The 20,490-nt window shown below is 33.6% G+C and overlaps 1 protein-coding gene across 5 annotated transcripts in view; it reads right to left on the bottom strand.

The window, feature by feature from the left end:
• Positions 1-5,148: 5,148 nt before the first annotated feature.
• Positions 5,149-20,490, bottom strand: part of Ccser1 (coiled-coil serine rich protein 1) — a 1,264,311-nt gene continuing 1,248,969 nt past the window's right edge. For 4 of the 5 annotated variants that reach the window (XM_074041363.1, XM_074041362.1, XM_074041365.1 and 1 more), the window contains one exon: positions 5,149-11,190. In XM_074041363.1, coding sequence (XP_073897464.1) covers positions 10,705-11,190 — 486 coding nt within the window. In that variant the 3' untranslated portion in view covers positions 5,149-10,704. The remainder of the gene's footprint in view (positions 11,191-20,490) is intronic. The other variant, XM_074041366.1, reaches the window with a different exon arrangement.

The following is a 20,490-nucleotide window of genomic DNA, read 5'->3' as shown; positions in this document are numbered from 1 at the left end:
AAAGATATGGAGGCTCCTAAAAAGACTAAAAATAGATCTGCCATATGATCCAGCAATATTACTTGTAGGGATATATTCAAAGGAATATGAGTCCGCTTACAACCAATACAGCTGCACACCCATGTTTATTGCAGCACTATTCACATAGCTAAGCTATGAAAACAGCTCACTGCTGAAAAATGGATTAAGAAAATGTGGTGTTTATACACAGTAGAATTTTACTCAGTCACAAAGAAGAATGAAATTTTCTCATTCGCAGGTAAATGGATGGAATTGGAGAACATCATCTTAAGTGAAGTTAGCCAGGCTCAGAAGGCCAGAAGCCACAAGTTCTCACTCATATGCAGATTATAGACCTAAAACAAATGCAGTAATATTATGGGACACAGGTCACACTTACAGGAGACTGCAGACGGGAGGGATAGAGCAAGGGAAGGAAACTAAAAACTTGAATGTTGTTGATGTGCTCATTATATAGGAATGAATATAGAAAGCTTAAACTGGCTGGGATACCATGGAGGTAGGCTAGGGAGGTGTGAAGAGGACTGGAAGAGATGAGCCAAGTGGGGTTGTAATACACATATGCATGGAAACAACATAAGGAAACTCCCTGTGTAGCTCTTTATCTCAAAATGGTGAAACCATCATGCTTCTCTTTTTATCTTTTATGGTTTTTCTTGTACAAAGTCAGAGAACAGAAAGGCAGAACAGGTTGAGGGGAGTGGGGGTTGGCACCTGTGGAAGGGAGGAGGTGGGTGGCAAAGGGATAGGACAAAAAATGTGTACACATGTATGTAAATGGAAATATGATACTATTGAAACTGTTCCAGGAAACTGTGGGTAGGGATAAAAGAGAGTGGTGCAGGGTGTAAATCAAGTATGATTTATTTGATTCATTGTAAGAACCTTTTTATGCCACAATGTGTCCAGATCCAGCACAATAATAAAGGGGGAAAAAAAGCAAGAAGATAAAAAGTGCAAAATGTGCTTGTACACCTCCTGTGAAAGATGAATATAATCTTCTTGGGTATGAAATAAAAATGTGTCTGCAATAGGTCCAATTTTATATTTAATGAGATAACAGATTGTCCTAGGTTATTTAATGAGCTTACCTTTCCTATGAGTTAGTTGGTGTGCATGCCTTCAGCAGCTCTTGGGCTTCTTCATGGAAAATCCCTCTGGAAATCTCTGCATTCAGCTCTGGTCTGAAATCAGGAGGTGCTCTCACTCCATTGAATAACCAGGTGTTAGTTTGTCTCAGGTGAACTAGAAATACTCTTTATCGACTTACTGTGTTTTGTCCATCTTTTTGTTAAGCTCTCTGACTTTACACAATGATTTGGTTAGATAATTAAATTATTTCTAACTTCAGTGACATGTTTTATAATATAACCTCACTGGCCAACATCTATCCTTAGGTGATTTTTAAATGCTATTCTTTATTTATAATCTCCAATATACAGCAATCCTTTAGTATATTATTATCAAAGTTCTTAAATTAGCAGTTAATAGTGACATACAATTCACTGAAAATTAGATATTTTATTTACTAATAAATATTCTCATAATAAAGCTTAAATAAAAAATTGTACGTTGGACTAGTGAGGCAGTGTTACAGCTGTATCAAATATATGTAAGTGATTTGGCAGTGATCTAAAGCTGTAAGACAACTCAACCCATTCATTCAGTTTGTGGGAATATAAATTCATTTCATCCTCTGACCTAAAGTATCTGGGATGGAGTCTTTAAAACCATCCATTTAGTTGACACATGGTACCAGATCACATTTCTGGGATATTGTCACATTTCACAGTTTACCAAAAAAGTTCAAGGTTGGATTTATAGGTATATTTACTTTTCTGTACATTTCTTCTCTATTAGAAAATATGTAATAGTGAGTTTCAACTGTGAAAAAAGTTATGAGAATACCATTAACACAGTTGCTGGTTAAAAGTTAACCTTTACTCATTATTTTTCTCATATGAGAACCTGTAAAGTGAAAAACAAATGAAGAAGTCTAAGTATTACGAATCACAGCATGCAAAGGCACCTGCTGACATCACTTTGTTTTAAAATTTTAATCATGTCTACCAGTATATTCTAACCATGTTTTTCTTATTTTATTAGGAGAAAGCAAAGATTTATTGAGACACATTGAAAGGGGATAGAATGGTAGGTGGATATCAAAGGAATAGATCATACCAACACAGGGTTGAGAGTGAGTGTTATACCTCAGGTTAGGCTACTTTTGATTGGCTATCTTCTTTCTGTGGGCCTTACTGATTGGTTGTCTGTTCCTGGGATCATGGTTTTAAATTTCTCATACATGGGAGCATCTCTGTTCCTTCTGGGCCTCCAAGGGGCCAGGATCCACTATCCCTCATACACACATACACATTCCATCTGTTCTTTGGTATTTCCTTGTCTGCCATGTTTCCCTAAAATGGGGGCATCTTCCATGTAGCCTCATGACAGAACAACAAAATTAACCTTCCTTTTCATGGTGTGCATGTCTTAGCTATGTGTAACTGCTTCAGGCTGGGAAGGGTGGTAGAGATGTCCCTGCCTATGTATTTGTTATTCTGGTAGGGTAAGATGGAGCAGTTTATGGGTACCTGGCAAGGTCTAATTAAAACTGGAATAAAATTATATGGAAGCCTGGTCTAGGGAGTTAAAAGACACTGGAGCATCAGGTCCAGCAGTAGGGTATGGAACACATGTTGCAGCATCATTTGCAACTTTATGGCCAGTGGAGACAAAATTCTTTCCACAGGAAAGGGCAGAAATAATCCTTCTACAGAACAGAATGATGTCTTCTGACCATTGAAGAGAGGATTTGAAAGTAAAGCAGGAGGAGAAAGATAGGATCCCATATAGCACATATGGGCTGCCCTGTGAGCATCCACTGCCAATTGCATCACATGGTGGAAGTGGGGACTTGAAAATGGGTAAGACACACAGGCTCTTAACCCTTAAGAGAAATGGGCTCCAGCTACTTAGGAAGAGGAGACCTTTGGATCTCGTCAGGGAGTTGCCCTGGTCAGGAAACTGCAATTGTGCCCAAACCCCAGTACAGTATGACCAAAGGTCTAACATGAAAAGAAAGGAAGTCTCTGAATTACCCTATATGATAAAGAGCTCCCCATATTAACCCCCTTACAGAACACCATTTTATGTCATGGATTTTGGGGAGACACAGAGTAGTAAAAGAATTTACCAAGATAGAGAGGAGGAGAAAGCAAAGATTTATTAGGACATCATTGACAGTGATAGAATATTGGGAGTCTATGCAAGGAGCGATAAGTAATATTTTTAAATTAAGCATTACTTTGTCCTATTGTGAAAACTTGGGTGGGAACTTACATATGACATTAAGTCAAACATCACATTTGTGTACACTATTAACTCAAATTAACTTTCTGGACAAAGTTTGTCTCCTACTTTTCACAGGCATCTTCTGAAAAGTGATTTGATTTTTAAAATTTCCTAAAATCATGATATTTACTTTTGTGCGTTAAATGATGTTATGCCTGTTTTCCTGATTACATCTTTTAAAAGGTCAAAGAGGGGCACCCTCTCTTAGGAGCCTCCCCAACTCTGGGGGCTCTATTCTCCCACTTTATACTTCTCTATCTCAATAAACTCCCCTGCTTTATACCTTTAAAAAAAAAAAAGGACTATGTACCAGTGGCTCAAGCCTGTAACACTAGCTACTAAGGAGGCAGAGATCAAGGAGGATCAAGGTTCAAAGCCATCTGGGCAAACAGTTTGCCACATCCTATCTCGAAAATGCCAATATGAAGAAAATGGCTGGAGGAGTGGCTCAAGTCGTAGAACAGCTGTCCAGCAAGCATGAGGCTATAAGTTCAAACCCCAGTAATGGCCAAAAAAAAAAAAAAAAGTCAAAGAATTTGCTATATTAGAGAAATAAGAAACATAAAAGTGAATGAAACATGTATGAAAATTTAAGATAAAAGATGAGACAACTTGGAAAATATATAAATAATGGGTACCAAAATATTTAACATTAAGTATTTTTAAATGGTTATTTTTACAAGTGAAGTGTAAAAGAAAAAGCTACCCAGAAAGACAAAGGATGCATGTTTTCTCTCGTATGTGGAAGATAGTTCCAAAAGATAAACTTATACACAAAAAGAAGCAGGATCATTTACAAACTCATATGTAGGGCATGTTTGTAACAGTGGAGCTACTCTATGGAACTAGAGGAAAGAGAGGAAGGAAAAGAGAATGAAAAAACATCAGTAATACCATAAAGCATAGCATCTATGAAGGTAGAGGTTATAAGGATATGTACTGAAAGCTGTTGAAAAAAGGGGAGGTGGGAGGTAAAGGGGTAAGGGAGAGTAATGGAAGGGGCTGAACAGACCAAATAAATTTATAACAATAATGGATCATAACATTTTTTTCAGAAGCTGTGAGGCCACATAAACACATGCTGAACTTAAATCCATTATGTTGGGGCTTCCTTTCACAAAAGTTCAGAGCATATTAACTGTATGTTTTCTGTAGGCTGCAATGGATGCTGATGGGTACATATTCTTGTGCAGTATGAATCCTTAAGTAGCTTTTCTTAAGGCTCTATCTACATTTTACAAAAATCCAAGTGCCTGTGAGTGATGGTGATGAGAGAGAGAGAGAATTTAGAAGAATTTTAAGTTTTTGTATTATAACACATAGGATAGATAACAGAGTTTTTAAAACTAGGATGCAAAATACTGAGATATATTTTGAAATGTGAGTCTTTGTTAAAAAAATGGAGATAAGCATATTCCAGAATCAAGAGGATCCATACATCCATTACAATTAAGTATGACAGCATATTCCCTAAAGAACTGTTAGATATTGCACTTTATTTTTGTGTATCTGAAATTTAAAAACGCTTAGTTGGAAGGGAAGTAGAAATAGAAGTAATACCAACTGACTGATGAAATAGGTAGCAGATTTTTCTTTTTCCAAATTGTCACAACTCTCAAGAACAAGGAAGTAAATCGCAGTGTTTATGGACAGTGTGAATACACATGTAAGCCAAACCGTCACCAAGATAAGTTCAAGGAAAGAAAAGGCAATATTGTATTGAAAGCAATAAGGTACCACACAACTGATGTTTGTTTTAAATTTTATTATGTGCAGGAAATACGCATATTTTTCTAATCACCACGCCTAAATGTATCAGTTTCTTGCAGAGTATTAACCACATGGTGCAATTTCCTTAAGTAAAATTATTTCCTTCTTGGGAAATCATAAGCCATAAAAGAAAACACACAATTGAATTCCATATTTTGAAAAATTGTAATCTCCAGGATAATTTGTACTTATTAGTATTAAAATTTTGCAGTTTGGGACATAAAGAATGGAAAATATTGTCATAAATATTAACAACCTCAGATCTGTATGTCTTAGAACCCATAATTCAGAGTAGTTAATTCTCCTAAAATCAGGGTTTAGCTAATGTGAATAATATTCAAATTCTCTTGTATTCCTGAAAACAAAGTTTTGGGACAGAGAATTCATGATAACACTCTATGTTATTCAGAAATAATTTAACTATATATTATTAAGCACAAAATAGAATATACATTTATTTAAAACTTTAGGGCAATTATATTTGTAATTTCACACTTAATTTCAACTCTTTCCAAATATTGAAGAGGAATTTAAATCATATATAATTTTTGTTCACAGATACAAATATAGAAAATATTTTGGAAAGATCTTGGTTATTTTTTTCACTTTTTTGTGGCACTGGACTTTGAATACAAGGCATATAATTTGCTAGGCATAAGGCTGAAGCCAAACTTCCAGCCCAAGTTCCTGTTTTAAAAATGTATTTAAGGTTTACCAGTCTACTTCAAAGGCATATATGTCAGTACCCTAAGACATGAGGGGTAACTAAGATAACCAGATAACTTTGATATTTTTCATCAACTATATGCTTCCCTTTTTAACACTTTGTCATCTACTTTTAGAACTATGACATGAAATCATTTTGCAATATTTTTCCCAATTGCCCTCAGGGAAAAAAAATCTGGATTTCATTTTTTAACCTTAAAATTAAAGAGCATTCCTCTCAAAATTCTGTAGTGATTTATCTAAACATCTGTAATTTTTCTAAAATTTCTTTTGAACCAATCACACAAACCTTTAGAAGGATACAATTAAACAATAAGCAAGCTAAGTTACTCTCAGTTTAGACTGGTTACTTAAATGGGAGAAATTCATCCTTTATAGTGAAGGGTTTACATTGTGTCTTATTTTTGGTAAGGAATTTTTCAGTTCTAAGCACAGTACACTGCCTTCATTATGCTCCATAGGTAACAGAACTACACAGTGATGTCTTTTGACTTTTGTTTGGGGCTGCACTCCTGCAACTAGAACTGTATTCTTAGCAAGATCAAATGTGTTATAAATAAGCTGCTCACAGATATGTCTTCATTTCTGATAGTTGAAGAAACAACCTGGCAAAGAAGAAAATTTATCATATTAGAAGTAATTTATCTGATTAGAGAAGTGTACATCTTGGGTTGTTGAGTACATGGCTGTTTGCACTTTTACTACACTGCAATTTGGCTTTTTATAAGATTCAGATGCTAGTTAAAATATTTTTTCATTGTCATCATGCAATGAGATAAAGCTTAGGGTTGGCATGACAAAGTTATCACATGGGGAAAGAAAAAGAGTTTTGTTTTGTTTTATTTTTAATTCTTGGAGGAGTAAATTTCCCAAAAAAAATGCTTGAAATATTTTTTGAATAAAAAGATATGTGGAAATACATCACAGAATCTGGTAATAATGCCTAAATGTAGTAACACCTTAGAATAAAATAAAAATCCTGGAGTAAAGGAAACTTTGCTGCATTTAAGCCGATATAACAACAACAAGGCAAAAGCTTCTAATCATGGGGCATGAGTTTCAGTCATATTGGTGAAAATCATAGACAACAACTTTGTTCACAGCTTTTTTTCTTTTCCAGTTTTATCTGTGCTTGGTTCAATGAAATCTTAAGATATTGTGAAGCTCTTCCTACTTCTCTAGCTATTCAGAAATAAAGTTCTAAAAGTGACAACATGTGCCAAAATTAAGATTATAATCATGAGATTATAACTTTAAGATACAATGATATTACAATTCTAAGATACATTTACAAATATAAGTATGCCCAGTATTCCAAATTACCTATTGCTATGGATCACTATTTCTTGATAGTGAGGACGGTGATAGGATTCACCATTCAACAAACTGCTCCTGCTGTTTCAGCAGCCAAATTACTAAGAAAGTTCTTGTGAAGCCCAGTGGAATGTGATCAGTTATTTTAAGGAGATGATCCTTTAATGCACAATAACCACAACAACTAAAAAATCTTAACCCTTTTTTGAGGTGCAGAGAGGGGAATTATTATCTATATTGAACACCCAAGGCAACGAAGAAAAAAGATATGAAATTTCCTTGGTATTTAGGACGAACTCAACACTCAGAAATAATGACAAGGTGCCGTGATTAATCTTGGAGAACTGATGGAGGAAAATAGAGTTGGAAAATCCAGACTAATCATGTAAACTTTTGTAAAAGTTTAAAAGAGGTGACTATGTGTGTGCCTGCAACTATTTAAGATCAACTATCAGCCTACTATTTACTTATATATAAATCAATGAATAACCAAAGTAACTTGAATAACTTGTGTCTCTAGGCTCTTACCCTGAGCAAATTGGTAATGTTATATTTGTACCTTTAGCATGGCAGCAACAGTTTCGGAGTGTCATTTGGACAAAGATGAACATGTTCCAAAGAAGCAGAGATAATTTGGGAGATAATTCATAATTTTATGGTGACTTTGTTAGCATATAAAATTACCTGGAAAAAATCACTGATTTCATAGAAATATAATTTCATATTCCAATAATTACAAAAGTGGGAATTATTTATTTCAGGTAGAAACAGCTTTCCTTCAAGGAAGGTCTCTTCTTAAGCATCTTTTAAAACACAATCTGCATTCAGAAGAGTCAGTTTGCAGCAGAAATTTCACATGGTTACTTAGGCTTAACTACACATATACATGCACAGAAGAACGAGAAGGAAAAGAAAAGACCATTGTACCATTAGAAAAACAAGCACTTTTTCCCCCTGGTGTCATGTCTTTGGATATGTACCGCCTTGGAGAAATGTATAAATAATTTTCATACATGGAACTGTCTTAGAAAACTAGAGATTTTAGTATAAAGAAATCAATTCACTGAAAGAATGCCCACACGCCGTTGTTAAGACTTAGGGCAGCTACACAATAGGAACTTACAAAAGGCCCCTGTATTATAGTTACTTTCTCCATTAACAGAGTGGGCTTACACCGTCTCCAGGCCTGAGTTACACTGAGTATTACAAATAATATCATAACAATGCTGAAAATATTGATACAAAACAGCTTTAAGATGATATTTCTAAAAAATATCCCTCCTTTTAAAAATGAACTGTTTAATCCAGGTTTTCTTTTTGAATGTTTCAGCTTTAAAAAAGATTTTTCAAGAAAATACTAGTGTTTAAAACATCTCTTAAAATGTCTATTAAATGACAGATTTTTTTAAATAGATTATTTCTTATAAAGTATAATTAAAAAAATCTATCTTCCAGGAAAACAAAACTATAAACTCCAAAAGTCCAAATCAAAAACATTATTTGTGATACATATTCTTCCATATCCTGGGAAAAAATCCTTGATTATTTTATCATGCTTATTTACAGATTTAAAACACTCTAACAGCACACAGCAAATTCCAATACAAACCAAGCTGAATTCCATAACCAATGATCAATTTTTTCTATAATTTCATAAATATTGCCCAGTCAAAAAATGTACATTTGCAAGAATATTACAGCTTATAAAATATGGTGGATATTCTGGAAAGCAGTCTCATTAAGTTAAGGAAATTGCAATGGGTATCATTCTCTTCTGGCAGAATTACAGACACATAAAGGAAAAAACATTTGGCAAATGTTTGTCTCGATGCACATGTTTACATTTGGAAAGCTAAAATTATAAGTACACATATTCACTATGCTCTTAACTATCAATTCTAATCAAAGTTTGGAAATTTATCAAAATTTAATAATTAAAGCTGGGAGGAGAATCTAAAGGGTCTTCCTCAAAGCATAGAGCTCAAAGATCATTATTATATCAAGAGATGCTGTTCACATACAGCTTTAATTTAAGCAGGTAGTCAGGTGCCATGCTAAAACTGCAAACTCAGTTTCTCTTTATTCATCTAATTTGTGCATGCTGGTGGGTTTTGTCTGTTAGAGAATGCAAGGGAAATGAATCATGCCATGTGTATGACAGTTTCAATTTTCATGGACTGTGTCTAATGTGGATAGAGTTACCAGCTCTGATCTTTGTTTATGAAAGTTGCAGTCTTGATTCCCAATAATCATTTAATAATTATTTATTTATGGATTTATGTGTACCATTTGATTCTTTCCTATTACTAATCAAACATAAATTTATTTTATTTAGGCTTATTAGTCTATTTCATATACACTTAATATAAAACATATTAGAACTTATTTGTCAAAGACAAATATTTGTCACCAAATGATTTTTAAATATTTCTGTTAGAGGTTTATTTTTAAGATCAGATAGCCAAAATTCACATATATTTTACTTTTTGTTCTAAATCTAGATGACTGCATAGCCAGAGTATCATTTTACAGGAAACCAAAACAGATTGACCTTCTAGTCCTTAATTCATAAAATCATATGGGTTGATGTATATAAAACAAAAATAAACATAAAAAATAAATGAACATTTAAAAATAAAAGGACAGTGAAGTAAAAGAATATATTTTTTAAAATATGAAATCCATGAAATTAAAAAAAAAAAAAAACAAGTGCTGGTGTTTTTATGCCAGTGACTCAAAGAGCATGGTATATTATACTTCATACGTCACTTAACAAAATTCAGCTGACTACAACTTCACTGCATTATGTTGTGGTACTTTTGTATCAAAGCAAAACCTAAAAGCAAAACTTTGTGAAAATTAGAGTGGTCATTCCCTGTTTGGTTAGCAATTAATCTGACTGAAATCCTTTGAGAACTACTGTAAACTAAACATTTAAAGAATAAAAGAAGTGTCCTTTCTTCCTTAATAGTATCTCAAGCTTGGATGTATGTAATAGAGAGACAAACACATCTCTAAGTTACATGCAAACAAGCTTCATTCTCCTAATAAATACATGACCAAACATATGACTTTAAAATCCCTCTCTTTTTCTCCTTCTATTAACTATATCAGTTAAAGTTCCTTACGGTTCCTCTATTTATACCTCATAGTTATTTTTACAGTAACACTACTAACAGAGTAAATAGAGTGCTATCTGATATTACCTTCTGAAACCCTAATGTGTATCACTAAGTGATAAAGATAAAAGATAAGTAACTTATGGATTATATAAACCAGCAAGATGGTTCCATTTATTATACATATACATAGTAAAGTCTTCAAGGAAATTCATCCTAATTCAATTAACATGCTCTAACCCTCATTCTTAAAAAAATAAATAAAATAAAATGCCCATAAGCCTTTGTTTATGGCTAAAATTAAAATTAATAAAAAGTACATGACAATTTTGATATGAACTATGCACAAGAAACACAAACCATCTTCATCTTACCCAGAGACAGGAATAGACTGGTTTGATTACCCATCCTGCTGGCCCAGAGTCTGGAGCTCAGCAGTATGTAAATTGTGGTGGAGAAAAACATTCTTCCTGCTGTACATGTGTAAGGAGATTGGCCCTCTTGGTGGCTGTCCAAACCTGCCTGTGAAGGTCGAGTGCTGCCTTACCACAGCAGCGTGGTCCTTTGGTTTTTCTAAGAATGAGGAGAGCCCTTCTGTCTTAGCTGTTGGCTTCAAAGAGCTCTGCCCAACAGTGGCCCGCAAGTTCTGTGTAACCTCTGAAGTGAGGGTTTCATAAGTTCCTCTTGAGTGTTTGATAACTTCTGCTAGGTCTTTGTCCTTCAAGAAATTACTTAAATATAGATTTGGTAGTTGACAGCTCTTGTTTTTGTAGGGGCTTGTCTGATCAGCTGTGGAGTATCTAAAACGGTCCTCGGTAGGAGTATGTATTGCTTTTCTGTCCCTTGTGCTGAGACTTTGGCTCACAACTCGATTTCGGTATGTAGCCTGTGGTGAAAAAGAGAAAGGAAAAGCTGTCTTTAGAAAGCACATTTGTAGCACATGTAGAATATAGAGTGTATTTAAGTCTTTATGTTCAATCCTCTAACCTTTTCTTAGAAAAACATCCTTAGAATTCTCCGTGAGAATATATTTCCCAGCTCAATACTATTACGCATAGTGGATAAATGGTCAATACTCTCTAAAAGACATTTCTAAATTTGTTTTTATTTATCTAATTTCCTAAATTTAGTTTCTACAGCTTGATACAAAAATGAAGATAAATAAGTGATGAATATTAATATATGGAGCCATTATTTTTTGTTGCTTGGATATGTTACATCTTCTTAATTATATACCCAGATTTAGGAGAATTCTTGATGTCTTGATTTGTATTACCCAAATGGTAACCTAGAAATTTAAGGAATTAAAAACAGCAAAGTCACTTCCATGACCAAAGAGGCATAGAACATTTAGAAGAAATTTTAACACATGGTTCATTTAGACTTTAGGATGAAAGTTATCAATCAAAATGATGTTAACATGGACATTCCATCTTCCTGCTTACGGGAAGCTCATAGAAACAAACTGTGGCACAAAGAGTACAAAGCTGGTATCTGTTCCTCCTGAAAGCAGCACTGTCTTGATTGAGAAAACCACATTTGGGAGAAACTGAGACTAGCTGAGTTATTGTTTTGTGGAATAAATGTGTAGTAATGACTACAAAGAATGAGAATAAAAGTGATGGTAAGAGAGAAAAGCTACCTGGATCACAGAAGAGCCAATACAACATGTATGGAAATGCCAGTGAAAATTTCTGGTAACTTGAAATGTAAATGGTGTACAATTTTAAATACCCACGGAAAATCAAATCTGTAAACCTGATCTTTCCCTAGAGCTTCAATTTATCTAGCCATCATCATCTGCTATATAATTAACATCACTAATTAGACATCAAACCAAGCCAAACTAAAAGAAAACAAAACTTGGTTTTCAACTGTGAAACCTATTCTTCTGAGAAAACTTTTCACTAAATGCCAGACTAACAACTGAGTATTACCATTTCTATTTTTTTTTTCATGTACCTCTTAAAATCAAGTGTTTGATGCTGTTCTCCAAAATGTGGCCTCAAATCAACCACTTCAGTCTCCTGACCCAAATGCCTGGCACATATAAGCATTAAATAAATGTTTTCTGAAAAGGTTATGTTCGAGGTAAAAACTCATAATATTTGTTCAGTGTGTATGTGTCAAGTACTCTGCTAAAAGTCTTTGGAAGTAGATCTTTTTGTCCACATTATACGGATTAGGAAAATGAAGTACAGACTTTATTTGTATGGCTAGTGTAGGATGAGCAGTCTGATAAATTAACACCAGTTCTTAATTTCTCACGGAATTACCATTGAAAGTTTTTGATAAGTTGTATCACATTTTTCGAAAACAAATTATGTGCAGAATTATATTTTGATTTAAGTTGATGTTTCATGATTACCATTACTAAAATGTATCTCCCTGCATTCTTTTCTGCAAAACTGAGGTCTATGAAATAGGTCTTCATATGCAGTGATTTCAAGCTGAAAGATTTGCCACTCAGAATTTTTTAAATTGTCTTAATATTTATAGTAAACTAAAGTTCTTGTACTTTATTATGTGCTTACTTACAACAGAATGACTTAAACTGTTTTGTGTTTTGTTTTGTTTTGTTTTTTTGATGGCACTAAAGTTTGAACTCAGGGCCTGTGTTTCTTAGTCAAGCACTCTTACCATCTGAGCTATAATTCCAGTCCAACTCAATGACTTTGAATTTGGCAATTTAACCTATATTTAGAGCAGAGCTAGCCAGGCTGGTAACCTGGTCTACCAAGGAGGCATTTTAAGATTCATAAGAAACACCACAGTGATTTTCTTGGGAGTAGAACAATAAAATGTTTCGCCATAACTTTCTTTGTTCAGGAACTTTTCTTCTTTACCTTTTCTTCCTGGTTTTTTTTCCAATTTTCTTGATTTGGGGCCTTTGAGCTTTTATTTTCTATCTTTGCAATGTGACCCAAGATGTTTACTTAACTGTTGAATCTGTTATCAATGGACTCGTAGTCAACTCTGTTCTTAATATCTGCAGCCAAATGTTAGACATTATTATGGATGTGGCTTGTGAGTATTGTGAGGAGAAATTTGTTTGAAGACAAAAGAAACATTGGTGATTCTATAATGATAATACCATGTTTCTTTTTATAATGGTATTATTTAAGTGACAAATCATTATTTTATGGGACTATGATGTGATGTTTTAATATATGCACACCATGTCAAATGATGAAATTAACCTAACCATATAGACATCATCTCTCTTACTTATTTTTATGGTGGTCTTTTTTCATTTCAGTTTTTATACATGCTACTTAGGAAAATAAAGAAAGCAAATGGAGACATTGTTTCTATTACTTTAATATTACATTTTGGGATGTAGCCATTGTTTTTTGTGATCATTTCAACCCTCCAGGGATATTACATTGAAAATACAGTTTTAATAAATATATGTTGAAAGAAATCGCATAACTCAGTCCCATAGGCAATGCCAGTACTCCTTCCTCCCGCTATATCAGACATCTACAAGGTACATATGAATCTATCGTAAAAAAGAAACAAAATGAAGACTATTGCTCTCGATTTTTAAAGAAAAACAAATATTTAAATTACTCATCCCTATTTATTTCGCATTTGCTTTTGGTATTTTAAACATTTTTTTAAAGCTCTTTTATTTTTACCACTAACTGCAGGACTCATATTGGACATGAATGATTGTGTCACATAGCGAATAGTGGCATGGATTTGGGGTCAGATGTTTGTAGATTCATTGGCTGATGTGATAAATACTTATTGACCATTCCTTAGGACAAGGTGATGCAGACACAAAGGAAAGTAGTTCCCTTCATACAAAACCTGGGTCCTGTCTTCAGGCAGCCTAATATTTAATGGGACCATATCAAGTTATTGAGTTTTCCTAAATCTCCAGATTCTTCATCCGTGAGAGGAAGATTTGTGTTTGCACCTATGTCTCCATAAAGAATTATTGTGAATATTCAAGGTATACAAAAGCATTATGAAATACCTAGCATTGTATCTTGCACAGTTTTCTCATGTAACCATGAACATATTATATTGATGACAGTAATATTAATAATCACAAATATAATATAAGTGGCCAACCAACAGCGAAATTTCTTTGGTAGATATTTATTTAATCCTTAAGAACCAAAAATACTTTGAACACTTCTATCTTAACTTAAAAAGAAAGTAATTTTCCCTAGAATACTTTAATTTTCTAGTTATTGCTGTAGTTTGTTTCCTCAGAATGCCAACTCTGACAGATATTTGTAACAAGTTTATTGGCAAGTACTCTATATCCAGTCCCAACAGAGAATGTAGACAGAGAGGGAGATTAAATGCTGTACAACTAAACTGTCTCCATTGGTCACCCAGGCAGGTCTCAGGTTGAGATGGCTCTTTATAGCAGCCCCTACTTCAGTCAAGTGGTTAACTGTCTTAGACCCTTACATCAAGCCATTATCTGATGATGGTAGGCTGAAGGAGGTACTATAATATTGATTGAGTAGTCTTCTTTTTTCTCCAGAGAAAGGAAATTCCCATCAGTTGCCAACATTTTTAGCAACTGGGATAATGAAAGCTTGAGTACTGAAATGCATGTGTGATGCAGGCAGGGAGGGAGACCTAGGTGGCATATCATTGCATCTACTACCTTAATTCTCAAATTCTCACATTTAATATACTATGGGGCAATTTGGCATAAGAGAAAGAACAGTGAATAATGAGCCAAATGACTCTAACCTGGGCTCTACCACTACTGAACTATATGTGTGTATATATATATATATATATATATATATATATATATATATATAAGAATTGGAGAATTGGTGGCTTTTACCAAGGGGGAAATAAATAACTTCCTTATCATAATGTTAATTAATTCTATTTCCTTATAAACTCTTGAGATCACATCACTGAAAAGAGTTTTCAGTATTATGCCTAGCCACATTTTCCTGAATCATAATTGTTTCCTTAATCTCACATAATTATGTTAGCTTTTGACAATTTAACTATCAAACAGCTATCTTTCTAACTATCCATAGACTTCTTAGTAGTGATTAATTGACAAATGTGTACATTGTAACAAAACCAGGTATTATTTCCCTATATGTGATTACTTTCCTTTTATTTCTTCACTGGAGCAGAGAGCCTACATTTCATGGAATATAAAATTCCATTCTTTTTAAAACACACTATTATTTTATATACCACTAAGAAAGAGAAAAACAAGCAAACAAACATATTCTGACTTAAAACACAAAACCCACATGCTCTTATTTCACTCTGTGTGTGACCATTAGTGAGTCATATCACCCTCTCGTTGCAATTTCTTTTGTCTTTATTTATTTGGCATTTGATAATCTAATTGCCTTCATCTTAATGATTCCATTTCATAGACATGTAGAGATATTCCCTGTTTAGATTTCATAAAGCACTTTGCTGTTACTTTAGAAGAGCATATGGAATTAAAAGCATTCCAATTATAAATATTTGTTACACTAATATTAAAATTATACTACACATATTTCCTTTGTTGACTTTCTGTATACAAAATTTAATATCAAAGCATAGTAAGCTTTTTGAAAATATTCTTGTGATAACTCAATATGGGTGGCACTGAAATTTCATATAACTCAATTAAAGAAAGGATAATACAAAACTCTGATAAAATCCACACTTGCACATTTTTTCAGAACAGGATCAATTATATTGATTTCTGACCAATATGACTTAGCAGGAATCAATATGACTGTTATTACCACCAGTAATTGCTCACACTGATGGGTTAACTAATTTGATCTGTATAGGTTGGAATGTTACCTGAGTCTTAAACTACCAAGCCCTGAGCAATTGGTAGTGGCTTTTCCCAAGAGACACAACAACTTTTCAGAGGTGTTTTGTTGCCCAAATCCCCTTTGTTGTACTTTCCCCAATGAAGCCACAAGAAATACGAGGTAACTATAGCATATATCCAGAATAAATAACAAACCTTTCACAACTACCAAAACAATATGATACTTATTGTACTAGATATCAAAGTAACTTTAAAATTCTCTTTAAGGATGTTTTGTCAATACTGTAGAAAATGAATCAAAGGAGAGATATAGAATTTCCCCAATGTGCTAATCTGACAGATGAAGAACAGTTCTCTGTTCAAAACTAGACCTATGAAAATACTCCCATTAAAATATCTTTAATTCAATAATACATTTTAAAGTCAGTGTCATCTTACATCATCTCCAATTATACAAACTTTCTAGATTTTAAATGCAAATGACAGTAAGTGGTCAGAATACACTCCATATAAAAATAAATCTTGGTACTTTAGTAGTAGTGAATTTATATTGCAGAAAGTAAAAACTGATCAAATGACCAATCCATTTGACCATGGTCTAATAATACGAAGACTGATTGAGTAGCACACTTCATTAGTTCAGAGAATAAATAATGAAGATATAAGTTGAGGCAGTATAGTAAATGAATGATAGAACAAACTGTAATACCTATTAATTTAATTTATCACAAATATAAAGAAATTTAAGTCTAAAGGCAAAAGAAAGGAAACTTACAAAACTATGATGTCAAGAAGCCATATCTATGTGTTGCTAAATATGATTGCTTACGTGAAAAGTAATTCCATTATAACTTAGATTAAATTTCCTTTTATTTTGTTTATAATATTTCCCAAATTTGACCATATTTCAATCCAAAATATATACTTTTTCAGTGTCATTAGATAATGGGTTTATATTCAGTTTCCCCACTGTGTTTTCACTAATATTTTGTTTAGATCTATGAAAGCAAAGTTAGGCCTAGAGACCTTTTAAGAGAGTCACTTTTTACTCTTTTTCTAATGATCTTTGTACATTCTCTTAACACAAGATGAAATTAGCATTATGACATTTTTAAAAAGAGTTACCTGGAAGTTTCCTACACAATGAAGAACACAACCTGCCCTGTTTTTAGCAGATGGATTAGATCATGCTATAAGGAAATGCTGTACTCTTCATGAAATCTACAGTTGAAGGCAGCAAGAGCATTTCTTATAAAATTCCATCACGATACTTTCTAATCTATCCTTGATGAAGGCAATAATTTATTTAAAAATGAGCCCATCAGAATGTTAGATTTGAACACAATAATTTAAAATTATGCCAAAAATAAAAGGCCATCTTTTTTTGTTATTTAATTGGTTTTGTTTTGGGTCTTTTTGTTATTGTTTGTTTGGTTTCGTTTTGGTTTTTGGCTAAACTGGAGTTGTTAAGAATCAGGGCTTCACACTTGGTAGGCAGGCACCATAATGCTTGAGTCATGTCTGCAGCCCTTTTTGCTCCAGTTGTTCTGGACATAGCATTGTTCCTATTAACAAGGTTGGTATGGACCTCAGTCTTCTTACAGTGACTAGAATGACAGGCATACAATACCACACCCAGCAGTTTTTCACTGAGATGGGGGTCTCACAAACTTTTTTGGCCCAGGGTACCTAGAACCATGATCCTCAGGATCTCAGCCTCCTAAGTAGCTAGGATTAGATACATGAACCACTGGCACCCAGCCTGGATATATATTATAGAAAAACATTATCGGCCTTTATAAACGTCTAAGTTAGTCTTGAATCTTGGGCACAACAAAACAGAATTATTAACAACAAGATGACATAAACTGGTGACATATGCTCTCAAGCATTTTTGTCATTCCCAAGTGTAAATGTGAGAAGATCCAGGGTGAAAAGGGATTCTTTAGTGTTCCAAACTCAATGCTACATTGTACAAGTGTAAAATTTTAGAAAAGTTACAAGTCATTTCATCTCACATTTTATATATAACAACAACTAAGATTTAGTGAATATTTACAATGTGCCAAGATATGTGGTATTTTATGCTTTACCATATAAAACAACATATACATATATGTATAAATATGTATATGTATTATACCATATGTATATGGTAGACACACATATGTACCATAAATAGACATATGTGTGTTTGTATATATATATATATATATATATATATATATATATATATACGTATATATATATATGTATGTATATCAGAGGATTTTATTATACTTGTTTTAATAAAGAGGAAACTGGAAACGGAAACCCTAATACTTAAGTACTTATCCATGATTCCAGGGTTGGGAGAAAATAGAATGTGAATTTTAGCTCGAAGGTTTGGACTGCACAATCAAGCTGTAATCTTAAGGTGTCAAACCTGGCAGTATTGACACTTGGTATCATATAATCCCTTGTGGTAAGAGACTGACCTGCACATTGCAAGATGTGTAGCAGAATCTTTGGGAGTACCAATAAATAGAAGTTACACGTGCATCCAATTCTTACCACCCAAAATTTCTCTATGCATTGCTAAATATCCACCGGTGCATTTGGGAAAAATTGTCCTCAGTTGAGAAGTACTGCCCTAAAACATAACGCTTCCCTAAATTACACACACAAAGCATCCCAAAACAGAAAACCTGTTATCCACAAAAAAGCTATCCTTGTTTTTAACCATTTACAGTTATTAGGAGAGTGAAATTTAGTCTTTATAATTTCAATTTTGTTTCATTTGTGAACATAGAATGCTTACTAAGTGCCAGCATTCTTCTAAGTTTCTACAGTTACTACTTTTAAAAAATATTTTTTCTTTAAACCAACTCAATGTGCTAATACACATTCAAAGCATTTATACACATAAATCCTGTTCAACAAAAGCATTAAAAAATACATAATATTGTGCATAAAATCCAAAGGTTTCTTCATTCAGACAATCCAAGGAAGCATTAGGATCCAATGAGTTTAATTAAGCAACACATCATTCAGTGCTCTAATTAATGTCCTAAAAACAACTTTTGTGGAGTCTTTACTCCCATTTCCTGTATGGGGAGCAGGAAATGCTGCTATTCTACTTAAATCCTTCCTGCTTAACAAATTCCTGCTAAACTTTAAAAAAAAAAAAAAACTTTTTGCTCCAGAAAGAGGAAATGGAGGAACCATGAAATGTTATGAGCTACTTCAAAAGCATGTGCTTCTTTTGATTTTTCAGCGCACAATGTGTTGGTGTGATGCAGACAGGTATACCTGAAATGTGAGTCTTTCTCAGTCTCTGTCTTTGAAATGGCACTGTCGACATTAGCCATATTTATTAAAAATAACAGAATTCCCTTTTCCTGTCAGCTCTGAGGAGTAGAATTTCCACAGCAGATACAAATACAAGGTCTTATCTTTGTGGAAGGTTTTGGAACCAACATCTATCATTTTGAATTCTTAGCTATGGAATCTATTTTCAATCATAAACAAGACTTTGGTTAAAGGTTTAGGAAACACTTACCACAGAGAGATTATATACAGAAGTTGTTACTCTTTGGCAAGCAGAAAGTCCTGTAATAAGTTAAAGTAATATCAAAAAGAAACATTCAAAGGTGTGGCAGGCAGGACCTGTTCCTTTCATATTGCACAAATCACCAAGAGGTGTGGAATGGAGAAACTTCTCTGAACTAAAATTACTTGTTTGCCTCAGTCTCACTCTTAAATCCTTTAGGGGATATTAAATTATCTTAGTGGGCATTTAGGATTCAACCAGGGTTAGAAGGCATGCACAAAGTAAGCAAGGTGAGTGTTAGTAACTCTGGCCAAAGGCATGGTTCCCAACAGTGACAGATCACAGAATGTCCCTGTTTTGAAGAGAAAGTGAAAACATACATCAGTTTTCCCAGAAGCCACTAGGCCTGTGCTTGACTGTTCTCGTCACAACTAGAGTAAATGAGCTATAGCTAGATCTAAACTCTGCAGCAATAACAAGTCGTCTTTAAGATTAACAGCAGTATGGGGATGGGAGATGAACTGATTTTGTATGATTCTCCTTAGTTAAAAGATTATTTAAATGAGAATTTCAGATCATTCTTGCCTAAAATACCAGTGGTAAGTGTAACTAAGGACTTTATTAAGAAGGTATCTAAGAAAGCATAATTCTGCATAACTGAAATTCCAGGAAATATGATTTCTAAATAAAAAGTATAAGTGAGGGTTTTAGCAAATTTTTGTCTAAGGGAATGAGTAGAAGATAATTTTTTATTTTTTCACGGGAATGTGTAATAACAGACAATTGCAGTGGCTCACTATATCAAGAACTTGAGACATGAATTCTCTGTATATCCAAATGCCCAATACCTGTCACCTATAAAATAATAAAACATT

This window comes from Castor canadensis, chromosome 9 (assembly GCF_047511655.1).
Source record: "Castor canadensis chromosome 9, mCasCan1.hap1v2, whole genome shotgun sequence".
NCBI lineage: Eukaryota > Metazoa > Chordata > Mammalia > Rodentia > Castoridae > Castor > Castor canadensis.
This window is presented reverse-complemented; position numbering and strand designations above follow the sequence as displayed.